Here is a 13,201-nt window from a genome sequence, read left to right as displayed (position 1 = left end):
TACAAAAAATAAAAATAAAGTAAATTATAAATCAAATTAAAAAAGAACAAAACAGAAAAACTCAGAAAGCAATCAAGGCAGGCAGAAAATGGAAAGTACTCAGCCCTTGAGATTGGTGACTGCACGAGATAAAATCCACTGTCTCTCCTCACTATCTCCATAGATATCTCCTTATCTGCAGAGTCCCAGATAAGTCAAAGAGATGTGGGGGGATAGAATTGAAGCAAAAAGGTAGAGTCTTACCAGCTACTGTGTCAGAAGATGGAGTTTGAATCCTCTAAGTTGGCCAGAAATTGAAAAGGCGATTGTAGAAGGAGGGAGCCATGGTGGAGTGAGCCCCCAAATTTGTATATAAACTTTCTCAACTCTTTGGAATCCTAAACTGTGCGTGCATGTGAGTAGTCCTGAATGCAACAGTTACAAGGCTAAATGAGCCAAAAAGGGGGTTATAATTGTTGCCTATGGCAGAGGGCACAGTTAGATTTCAAGTCCTTAAAGTCAGAAGGGCTTGGTGAAAAGCAAGGTTATATTTTAGGAATCAATGGTTTACCAAAACCATTGTTTTGTAGAAACAAAGATAAAATCGAGTAGATCTGACTTAAAATGTAAATGGCAAATCGCCACAAATTCAAGCAGAAAAGTTAGCAATTAAACCATCCACTGAAAGAAAAATCATGCCTCTTCAGAATATGTAATTTAAGAGACACCGGCACAGATCTTAATAGTGTATCCAACTACAATGTCTAATATACAATGAAAAATAACCAGAAGTGGGAAAAATCAGGAAAATAGAAATGTATCCTGAGATAAAAGATATTGACATTTTAGTAAAGACTTCAAAGAAGCCATCATGGACGTTATCACGGACGTCCCAGGGGACTAGATGGAGGAAAAGGAGAAGATGTGAGGAATCTCAGCAGAGAAAGGGGAATTATAAAATAATATTAAAATTCTACATCTGAAAAAGAAGCAATCTAGAATGAAAAAGTTACTGAATAGAATTAGGTAACTGGAGATGCCAGAATATAAGTAACTTGAAGGCAGATCAAAGTAAACTATTACCTCTCTATGTCAGAGAATGAAAATATTTCAATAAAATAAGCAAGGCCTCAGCGACTTAGAGGCGACATTTAGTGGTCTAACTTGAATGTTCTCTGAGCCACAAATAGAATGGGAAAAGGTAGAAAAAAGATATTTGAAGAGATAATTGCCTACATTTCCTAAAAGGAGCATATCCCAGAAGCTTAGTGAACCCTGGAGGAGTAAACGTAAAGAAAACCATAACTAGAAACACTATGATTAAATTTACAAACATCAAAAAGGAAGAGAGAAGTGTGAAACAGCCACTTACATAAACACAAAGATAATACATATAATGGACAGGTGTACAAATGATCACAAGGTCTCATCAGAAACAATATGAGACAAAATGCAACAGAACCACATTTCTTTTTTTTTTTTTTTCAGAACCACATTTCTAAAGTGATGACATTTAAAGAAAACTGGTTAGCTCAGTGCTTGATACCCAGCAAGCATATCATTAAAAAATGAGAATTCATTGGGTACTATAACCCAGTTACAACCTAAGAATAAGGAGAAAGAAGAAAGGGAGGGGAGGAGGGGGGAGGGAGGAGGAAGGAGGGGGATTAATGGGATTACACCTGTGGTGCATCTTACAAGGGTATATGTGAATCCTAGTAAATGTGGAATGTAAAGGTCTTAGCAAAATAACTAAGAAAATGCTACAAAAGCTATGTTAACTAATGTGATGAAAATGTGTCAAACGATCTATGAACCAAGTGTATGGTGCCCCACAATCATACTAATGTACACAGCTATGGTTTAATAAAAATAAATAAATATAAAAAAAATGAGAATTAAGATATTTTAAGGTAAACAAAGGTTGACCTATAGAAATGCATTGTAAAGCAAGTTCATCAGGTTGAAAGTAAATGATACCAGCAGGGAGCTCAGATACATGAAAGCAGAGCCTCAGACACGTGTATATAGATGAGTGATTAAATACCAGCGTCTTTTTTCTTGTTCTACCTTTGAAAGTCAATTAATAGTCTAATCATAAACTATGGTAGTTTGCGACTGAGTATGACCTTAGCAACTCACAAGAGCACAAAGGAGAGAATGGGTTTCAGATAGAATGTGATATATTCTATATATAAAAATATAACAGGACACAGCTAAAAAAACAACAGAGGAAATCAAATGAAATACTAAAATATATTTCAATAACCCAGAGGAAGGCAGGAAAAGAAGAACTAGGGGGGAAATGAGGATACATATAGATCAAATAGTATATTATAAATCTAAAGCCAACTATTCAATAATTTGTCACGAAGACACAATAATTATAAATGTGTAGGAACTTAGGAAGAGACCTTCCAAAAACTGAAACAAATTCTGACAGAACTAAAGAAAGAGAGATTTCAGCAATCTTTCTGAGAACTGAAAGAATGAAGAGAAAATATCAGAATGTTTTAATATACCTTGATTCAATTCCAGAACTAAATGATTCATTTCTAAGTGATAATATTTTTTTAGCAACATTGCATTATTAAAAGAAAACAATAGTATGAATTGTGTTTCTTTATTATAATGTGATTTCATCATGTATCTTATAGTGACAAAATATTTGGATATAAATTTGACAAAGGTCACACTTTCTTCTAACTTCTTTCCGATTACAGAAAATGTTTTAAAATTCAGCTTTATTTTGCCATCTGTTTTTCTTTCCACAAAGTTCATGACACGGTTTAGAGTGAGACTTTTGCATTCAACACTAGCACTTAACTCACCCAAATACAACTCACACTTACTTTATATGGAATCAGTGTCTAGGAGTTATAATTGAGCCTTTAGGTATGAGAGAGAGAAATAAATGAATTCTTACCTTAAAGACTAGTTCACCAACCAAGCCATTCCACGTGCCATCTTCTTGTGGGCTTCCATATTTGTGATCCGGTGCAACATAAATTTCATAGTTAAAACCCAGGTAGTTTGATAAGGCATCCAAAACATCGATGGAGAAGCCCTGGTATTTCTTCGGCTTACCCAAGACATTTTCAGAGACCATTACGAAAGGTTCTTCCTGCAGGAAAATAAGGAGAAATGTTTGGTGTCAATCTATCTTATTCCCTAAAAATCAAAGATTCATTCTTTTAAAGAATTTTGCTTAAGCCTAAAAGTTGCTTTATACTTTGAGAGAAATCAGGAATATAAATTATACATTATTAATGTACCATATTATTGAACACTAGTGAGATATATTAATGTATCCTATTATCTTCATTTAATTATTGCTATATCAAAAATTAGATGAAAGTGATTAATAAACTTCAAGAACCATGAGTTCATTTTCCTTGCCATCTCAGGATCAATCTAAGATTCATCAAAAAATAAAATTATACTTAACAAACTGTAAGTCTATTGTAATTATTCTCAGATCTTTATTACTCAAAAATACCTAAAATATTTTAATAGCCATAATCCACCTACAATTCCCTGGAAAGAGAACAAACTTCTAAGAACATATAATTTAAGATAATATCACATTTGCTGAGATTTATTTGCTAAGAAATTTTGTATATTGGAGGCAGAGCAAGATGGCAGCCGAGTAACAGCTTCCTTGCATCTGGGCACCGTGAGTCTGGGGATATAGGACTCCAGGCATCTCTGGCTGGTGGGATCAGCCTATCATCACCCCTGAGAGGATACAGGGAGTCAGTGAGAGACTTCTGGACCCCAAGAGGAGGACTAAAACAGTGGAAAACCGGCAAGTGGTCACGTGTGTTCAATCCGTCTAAACCCGCCCGCAACTGTAAGTTCAGTAGCAGCGAGACTGCAAACCAAAAAGGCCTTACCTGTGAACTGTTTTGGTGTCTTTGGACTTGGCACTCAGCTGAACTGCCTTGGGGAGAGCCTGAGCGGGAGTGCGGAGAACTTTGGCCTTTGTCTAGGGCCCCAGTCTGAGCCGCTGAGCCAGACGGAGCTAATAGTGTTTGGCTCTGGGTCACAGGCAGACATTGTGAGCGATCTGCCCCGGCAAGCTCCGCCCTCAGGGTCGCAGAGCTGGAATTGGGTGGGAGCTGGTAACCCAGCGACCAAGTAGCCTAAGGGCGGGGTCTGAGCCGCCTTGCAGCCCTAACCCTCCAGGGCAGAGGGAGACCAGTTTTGACACACAGGTTAAGTGGATAGCCACTTCAGCAGTGATTCCAGTGACAAGCACTTCACTGAGAAAGCTTCTGCTCAGTAAGTGAACAAGTTCACTTTTAAGTGGGCTGAAGAGAGATTTAGGGTGTCTACCTGCTGGGGTTTGAGAAACTAGCAGCCTCCAGTCGTATCAGAACTGTGATTAACATCTCATACCCCAGAAGACCACATGGTGCCCAGACAATATTCAATAACATATACATACTGCTTTGTTTGTGGTTGTGTTTTTTTTTTTTTTTTTTGGTTTGGTTGTTTTTTTTGTTTATTTTGATGTTGTGGATTGTTGTTTTGTTTTTTAAGTTCAACCTTTTCCATACAGATCCTTTTTCTTACTCAATTTTTCTAGTTTAATTATAATTTCCCATTGCTGCCTATTTCAATAATTAGAACTTCATTTTTGTTAGTGTTTCTACCGCTATTATTTGGTTTTTCCAGCCAATTTTATCCCATAAACTTTTCTCTTTGCTTGTTTTGGTTTGATTTATAGCATTTTTGTCTTTCCTCTCTACTTGGTGGAGGTGGGGTACTGTGTCTGATCAGGTTAGCAAAGAGCTGCTGACCTCAAGGGAACCACCCAACTGGGCAACCCCAGAAGGTGTTTTTTTTTTTTTAAGGTTGTATCAAAGTACCCTACTGTACACCTATATTGCTCTGTCTCCCTCTTTCTGTGCCTCTCTTCTTTTTGTCAATATTCCTTTTACCCACTCCCTCTCCTTTCTCTATTTTTCTTTTTTTTTCCTTATCACTCGGTCCTCCTTTCTTTCATCCCTTTTTTGCTCTTAAACCTTCTCACCCTTCTGGTCCTGTAACCCTTAGTCCACAGGCACGAGAACTTAAAGAGCAAGAGGAAGTGAAAGGAAAATTAGGGCAAGGAAACAGATAAAAGAAATCACCCATGAGGAAGAATCAGCAGAAAACTCCAGGCAACATGAAGAACCAGTCCAGAACAACCCCGCCAAGGGACCATGAGGTAGCTACTGCAGAGGATTCCACCTATACAGAAATGTTAGGAATGACAGAAAGGGAATTTAGAATACACATGTTGAAAACAATGAAAGAAATGATGGAAACAATGAAGGAAACTGCTAATAAAGTGGAAAATAACCAAAAGGAAATCCAAAAACAGAATCAAATCAGAGATGAACGATATGAAGAATATAAAAAGGATATAGCAGAGCTGAAGGAAATGAAACAGTCAATCAGGGAACTTAAAGATGCAATGGAAAGTATCAGCAACAGGTTAGACCATGCAGAAGAAAGAATTTCAGAGGTAGAAGACAAAGTTTTTGAGATAACTCAGATAGTAAAAGAGGCAGAAAAGAAGAGAGAGAAAGCAGAACGTTCACTGTCAGAATTATGGGACTTTATGAAGCGTTCCAACATACGAGTTATAGGAATTCCAGAAGGGGAAGAAGAATGCCCCAGAATAATGGAAGCCATACTAGAGAATATTATAAAAGAAAATTTCCCAAATATCACCAAAGATTCTGACACACTGCTTTCAGAGGGATATCGGACCCCAGGTCACCTCAACTCTAACCGAACTTCTCCAAGACACATTGTGATGAACCTGTCCAAAGTCAAGACAAAAGAAAAGATTCTGCAAGCTGCCAGGAGTAAGCGCCAGTTGACCTACAGGGGCAAATCCATCAGAGTGACCGCAGACTTCTCTAATGAAACTTTCCAAGCAAGAAGACAATGGTCATCTACCTTTAATCTACTTAAACAGAACAATTTCTAGCCCAGAATTCTGTACCCTGCTAAGCTAAGCTTCAAAATTGATGGAGAAATCAAATCATTTACGGATATACAAACATTGAGGAAATTTGCCACAACAAGACCAGCTCTACAGGAAATACTTCAACCTGTTCTGCACACTGACCACCACAATGGATCAGCAGCAAAGTAAGAACTCAGAAATTAAAGGACAGAACCTAACCTCCACACTGATGCAAAAGATAAAACTAAGCAATGGACTCTCACCAAATAAGATGAATAGAATACTACCACACTTATCAATTATCTCAATAAATGTTAATGGCTTGAATTCCCCACTGAAGAGACATAGATTGGTTGACTGGATTAAAAAACACAAGCCATCCATTTGCTGTCTGCAAGAAACACACCTGGCTTCAAAAGACAAATTGAAGCTCCGAGTCAAGGGTTGGAAGACAATTTTTCAGGCAAATGGAATTCAGAAGAAAAGAGGAGTTGCAATCTTATTTTCAGATACATGTGGATTTAAAGCAACTAAAGTCAAAAAAGACAAAGATGGTCACTTTATATTGGTCAAGGGAAAAATACAACAAGAAGACATTTCAATTCTAAATATCTATGCACCCAATTTAAATGCTCCCAGATTTTTGAAACAGACCTTACTCAGTCTGAGCAATATGATATCTGATAATACCATAATAACAGGGGACCTTAACACTCCTCTTACAGAGCTGGACAGATCCTCTAAACAGAAATTAAACAAGGATATAAGAGACTTAAATGAGACCCTAGAACAACTGTGCTTGATAGACGCATACAGAACACTCCATCCCAAAGATAAAGAATGTACATTCTTCTCATCACCCCATGGTACATTCTCCAAAATTGATCATATCCTGGGACACAAAACAAATATCAACAGAATCAAAAGAATTGAAATTTTACCTTGTATCTTCTCAGACCATAAGGCACTAAAGGTGGAACTCAACTCCAACAAAAATGCTCGACCCCACCCAAAGACATGGAAACTAAACAATCTTCTGTTGAATAACAGATGGGTGAAGGAAGAAATAAAACAGGAAATCATTAACTTCCTTGAGCATAACAACAATGAAGACACAAGCTACCAAAACCTGTGGGATACTGCAAAAGCAGTTTTGAGAGGAAAATTCATCGCTTTAGATGCCTACATTCGAAAAACAGAAAGAGAGCACATCAACAATCTCACAAGAGATCTTATGGAATTGGAAAAAGAAGAACAATCTAAGCCTAAACTCAGTAGAAGAAAAGAAATATCGAAAATCAAATCAGAGATCAATGAAATTGAAAACAAAAGAATCATTCAGAAAATTAATGAAACAAGGAGTTGGTGTTTTGAAAAAATAAATAAAATACATAAACCATTGCCAGACTAACAAGGAATAGAAAAGTAAAATCTCTGGTAACCTCAATCAGAAATGATAAAGGGGAAATAACAACTGATCCCACAGAGATACAAGAGATCATCTCTGAATACTATCAGAAACTCTATGCCCAGAAATTTGACAATGTGAAAGAAATGGATCAATACTTGGAATCACACCCTCTCCCTAGACTCAGCCAGGAAGAAATAGAGCTCCTGAACAGACCAATTTCAAGCACTGAGATCAAAGAAACAATAAAAAAGCTTCCAACCAAAAAATGCCCTGGTCCAGATGGCTTCACTCCAGAATTCTATCAAACCTTCAAGGAAGAGCTTATTCCTGTACTGCAGAAATTATTCCAAAAAATTGAGGAAGAAGGAATCTTCCCCAACACATTCTATGAAGCAAACATCACCCTGATACCAAAACCAGGAAAAGACCCAAACAAAAAGGAGAATTTCAGACCAATCTCACACAGGAACATAGACGCAAAAATTCTCAACAAAATCCTAGCCAATAGATTACAGCTTATCATCAAAAAAGTCATTCATCATGATCAAGTAGGCTTCATCCCAGGGATGCAAGGCTGGTTTAACATACGCAAGTCCATAAACGTTATCCACCATATTAACAGAGGCAAAAATAAAGATGACATGATCCTCTCAATAGATGCAGAAAAAGCATTTGATAAAATCCAGCATCCTTTTCTAATTAGAACACTGAAGAGTATAGGCATAGGTGGCACATTTCTAAAACCGATTGAAGCTATCTATGACAAACCCACAGCCAATATTTTACTGAATGGAGTAAAACTGAAAGCTTTTCCTCTTAGAACTGGAACCAGACAAGGTTGTCCTGTGTCACCTTTACTATTCAACGTAGTGCTGGAAGTTGTAGCCAATGCAATAGGGCAAGACAAGGAAATAAAGGGAATCCAAATGGGAGCAGAGGAGGTCAAACTCTCCCTCTTTGCTGATGACATGATCTTATACTTAGAGAACCCCAAAGACTCAACCACAAGATTCCTAGAAGTCATCAAAAAATACAGTAATGTTTCAGGATATAAAATCAATGTCCATAAATCAGTAGCCTTTGTGTACACCAATAACAGTCAGGATGAGAAGCTAATTAAGGACACAACTCCCTTCACCATAGTCTCAAAGAAAATGAAATACCTAGGAATATACCTAACGAAGGAGGTGAAGGACCTCTATAAAGAAAACTATGAAATCCTCAGAAAGGAAATAGCAGAAGATATTAACAAATGGAAGAACATACCATGCTCATGGATGGGGAGAATCAACATTGTTAAAATGTCTATCCTTCCCAAAGCAATCTACCTATTCAATGCCATTCCTATCAAAATACCAACATCGTACTTTGATTTGGAAAAAATGATTCTGTGTTTTGTATGGAACCGGAAAAAACCCCGTATAGCTAAGGCAGTTCTCTGTAAGAAAAATAAAGCTGGGGGCATCAGCATACCAGATTTTAGTCTATACTACAAAGCCATAGTGCTCAAGACAGCATGGTACTGGCACAAAAACAGAGACATAGACACTTGGAATCGAATTGAAAACCAAGAAATGAAACTAACATTTTACAACCACCTAATCTTTGATAAACCAAACAAGAACATACCTTGGGAGAAAGACTCCCTATTCAATAAATGGTGTTGGGAGAACTGGATGTCTACATGTAAAAGACTGAAACTGGACCCACACCTTTCCCCACTCACAAAAATTGAGTGATTCAAGATGGATAAAGGACTTAAACTTAAGGCATGAAACAATAAAAATCCTCCAAGAAAGCATAGGAAAAACACTGGAAGATATTGGCCTGGGGAAAGACTTCATGAAGAAGACTGCCATGGCAATTGCAACAACAACAAAAATAAACAAATGGGACTTCATTAAACTGAAAGGCTTCTGTACAGCTAAGGAGACAATAACCAAAGCAAAGAGACAACCTACACAATGGGAAAGGATATTTGCATATTTTCAATCAGACAAAAGCTTGATAACTAGGATCTATAGAGAACTCAAATTAATCCACATGAAAAAAGCCAACAATCCCTTATATCAATGGGCAAGAGACATGAATAGAACTTTCTCTAAAGACGACAGACGAATGGCTAACAAACACATGAAAAATTGTTCATCATCTCTGTATATTAGAGAAATGCAAATCAAAACAACCCTGAGATATCATCTAACCCCAGCGAGAATGGCCCACATCACAAAATCTCAAAACTGCAGATGCTGGCATGGATGTGGAGAGAAGGGAACACTTTTACACTGCTGGTGGGACTGCAAACTAGTACAACCTTTCTGGAAGGAAGTATGGAGAAACCTCAAAGCACTCAAGCTAGACCTCCCATTTGATCCTGCAATCCCATTACTGGGCATCTACCCAGAAGGAAAAAAATCCTTTTATCATAAGGACACTTGTATTAGACTGTTTATTGCAGCTCAATTTACAATCGCCAAAATGTGGAAACAGCCTAAATGCCCACCAACCCAGGAATGGATTAACAAGCTGTGGTATATGTATACCATGGAATACTATTCAGCCATTAAAAAAAATGGAGACTTTACATCCTTCGTATTAACCTGGATGGACGTGGAAGACATTATTCTTAGTAAAGCATCACAAGAATGGAGAAGCATGAATCCTATGTACTCAATTTTGATATGAGGACAATTAATGACAATTATGGTTACGGGGGGGGGGAACAGGAGGAGGGAAGGCAGGAGGTGGGTGGGGCTTTGGTGTGTGTCACACTTTATGGGGGCAAGACATGATTGCAAGAGGGACTTTACCTAACAATTGCAATCAGTGTAACCTGGCTGATTGTACCCTCAATGAATCCCCAACCAAAAAAAAAAAAAAAAAAAAAACCACTGAGAAGGAAGGAACCCCTCCCCCCCAACTCCTTGTATGAAGCAAATATCACCCTGATACCAAGACCAGGAATGGATCCAACAAAAAAATTTCACTAATGAATATTGATGCACAATACTCAATAAACTCTTTGTCTTTATCAAAAAAAAATAAAGTAATTTTGTAATATTGATAAAAACATATTTTATGGCAAAAATCGTTTTTATAAGACTGCTATGAGAAATTCACATACCTTTTTGGTAAGCCATCTAATTTAATAAATTCAGCGAATTGGTTTCTGATTATACCTCTTTTATATTTTTTCCAGTTTTTTTCTTCTTAACAAATAGGCCCCTTTCACTTTTTGTAACACCTGGTCTTTTTTTTTTTTTTTTTTTTTATTGTTGGGGATTCATTGAGGGTACAATAAGCCAGGTTACACTGATTGCAACTGTTAGGTAAAGTCCCTCTTGCAATCATATCTTGCCCCCATAAAGTGTGACACACACCAAGGCCCCACCTAACACCTGATCTTAAGACAGCTCCTTTGGTTTTGAAATATGCCGGCAGACTACAGAAAATTAGATCATCTATTTTTTAATTTCCTAAACTTGTTCAGAAATCTTTTAGTAATAGTAATACTAGCAGATAATTATTTTTTTCAATCTTTTAAAACTTACTGAAACTATTTTTTCTTTTTTTATTGTTTCGGATTCATTGAGGGTACAAAGAAATTAGGTTACACTGACTGCACTTGTTAGGTAAAGTACCAATAACTATTCATAGTGCATATAGTCCATCCAGCCCTCTGGGCAGGCTAAAATTCTCTCCTTGGGTCTAAGCCAGAATACCTGAAGATTTTCTTTTGAATTATTTTTCCTCAGGGACTCATAAAATAGCCTTCATTGAAATGTAAAATAATACTTTGCTTTTTGGCTTTTCTTCAGAGACACTAAGTAAGTGGCTTATAAAATCATTGCACCTATTATAGGAATACTGTCTATCATAACACTCAGTCTTTTCCCTAAAAATTAGCATGATATAACATTTTTAATTGCTCAGCATCAAAAAGCTTCATTTTGTTCCAGTAGTACCTTTTGTTAAATGGTGAAAATAATGTAATTAATATTGAGGTGTTCCTTTTCATTTTGGATATTTCAAAAGTCAGTGCTAAGTTTGTTTCTCATCTATAAGTATGTTGGTATTACTGTGTTTATAACACTTCTTTAATCTTTTCTAAACCAGTTACGTTTTCTCATTTTGAAAATGTATTCTCTCTCAGTTCACATGTTACCTTAGAGTATAAGGAATCGGTAATGGACAGCCACATGGAGTAGGCTACTGCTCCATGTCCCCTGGTAGCAGCTTTCTTCTCTACCTATTTTATTAAAGTTTAGCACTATTGAGAGTAAAAACCTTCTGCAGTCCCACTCCAGGCAAAGTGAGTCCATGCGACTAAGCTGATGTGATGCAGGCAGGCTGGTTTGTGCCACATTGCTTGCTGTCCTTTCGACTGCTTCACAGCTGGCACCTATACACGATGGCTGGTACTCAGGTAACTATTTGAGACACACACAGCAGAGAAGAAAGATAAAACTCTTTGTCCCTGAGACCTGAAATGTTGCACCAGACTTGAACTGACTCTCTAGGTTTCTAGAATGTCAGAAAGAAAGAAAAAATTCATTCTCTTTTTGCTAAGCTACTGATTTTTCCTTTTATAGTAGCATCTCATTTTAGTGAATATTGACAGATTATTAGCTCAGCAGCTAAAAGGTTTTGAGAGTACATCTAATTTTTAATAAATTATTTCATCTAAATGACATCGCAATAAATGAGTAAAAAGTGAACATCCAATCAATCCTCTAATATTATAGGTAAAAATATAGATTGATGATGATTCCAAATATTTATATATTTCAAGCATAAAATAAAAGTTGCAGACAATTAGCAGACTTTGTGACTTTTTATTTTTTTTTTTTGAACAAAATTCGGCCAATGACTCTATATCATACAAACACATAAGTCCTGAGGACATTAGAATGAGAATGAATGAATGTCATTTCAAAATAAAGATCCAATTCACAGAGCATGTAAGTAACATCAGGAAGTTCTATAACCAGTAGAGTCTTAAATGCCTGTATTGTGTTGTCACTGGTGGCATCTGAAGGCATGTACTTATTTTAGTACACACCACTTATTCATCTTTAGATTCTGTACATCTATCAATTGGGAAATCAATTGAAAGATGGGTCATGGAAGATATTATTTAACTGTTTTTTCCATCACTAATTTTGGGTCATATGCATTCTCTATTTTTCATAACCTTAAAAATCTAACAAATCTGTCATGATTAGCAATAATTCAATTATGAGAAAGTTGAAGAACACTTTTTGAGGTGATACTTAAAAAATTAAAAACTTACTTGCATTGCACAGCTAAATTATAGATGTGGCAAAATAATATCCCAATGTACATGCTGGTATGAACTATTAGTTATTCTTTTTTATTTTTACTTATGTATCTTTAGATCAATTGTTTAATATGCTGAATTGTTTTTTTCTTAGTATGATAAACTTCTTTCTCAAAATGTCTTTAAATCTAATTTTATTAGTGTAATAAATCCCCAGGCAAATGGATTTGTTGCCACAATCTGTTCCTAGCAATGTCACCTAAAATGGATTAAAGATACAGAATAGAAATGGTTATACTAAGGGTTCTTTTAAAGAGAGTTGATGAATTATTGATGAACATGCCTTTTTAAATTTTATGCCTTAAATAAACCTTTATTGCATCTTCTCATTTCTCATCTGGATCAATGTTTTTAAAGCTTTGTTTTTAAACTGTGCAACAGATTTGTATCATTATTCACAAATTCTAACTGAAGTTAGTTCTCCATGTGGACCATCAGCCAATATATTGGGGAGGTAAACACAATGAGAATTAGATTGAAGCTCTGGGAACTGTAAGAGAAAAGA

At 36.4% G+C, this 13,201-nt stretch overlaps 1 protein-coding gene across 1 annotated transcript in view; it reads right to left on the bottom strand.

The window, feature by feature from the left end:
* The window catches only part of GRID2 (glutamate ionotropic receptor delta type subunit 2), a 1,435,943-nt gene that overhangs the window by 368,460 nt on the left and 1,054,282 nt on the right, over nucleotides 1-13,201 (bottom strand). Inside the window, exon 10 of the mRNA XM_053608318.1 lies at nucleotides 2,906-3,103. Within this exon, the coding sequence (XP_053464293.1) occupies nucleotides 2,906-3,103 (198 nt within the window). The remainder of the gene's footprint in view (nucleotides 1-2,905; nucleotides 3,104-13,201) is intronic.

The sequence above is a fragment of the Nycticebus coucang genome, chromosome 1 (assembly GCF_027406575.1).
Source record: "Nycticebus coucang isolate mNycCou1 chromosome 1, mNycCou1.pri, whole genome shotgun sequence".
Classification (NCBI taxonomy): Eukaryota; Metazoa; Chordata; class Mammalia; order Primates; family Lorisidae; genus Nycticebus; species Nycticebus coucang.
Note: the sequence above shows the minus strand (reverse complement) of the source record. Positions and strands in the feature narration are given on the sequence as shown.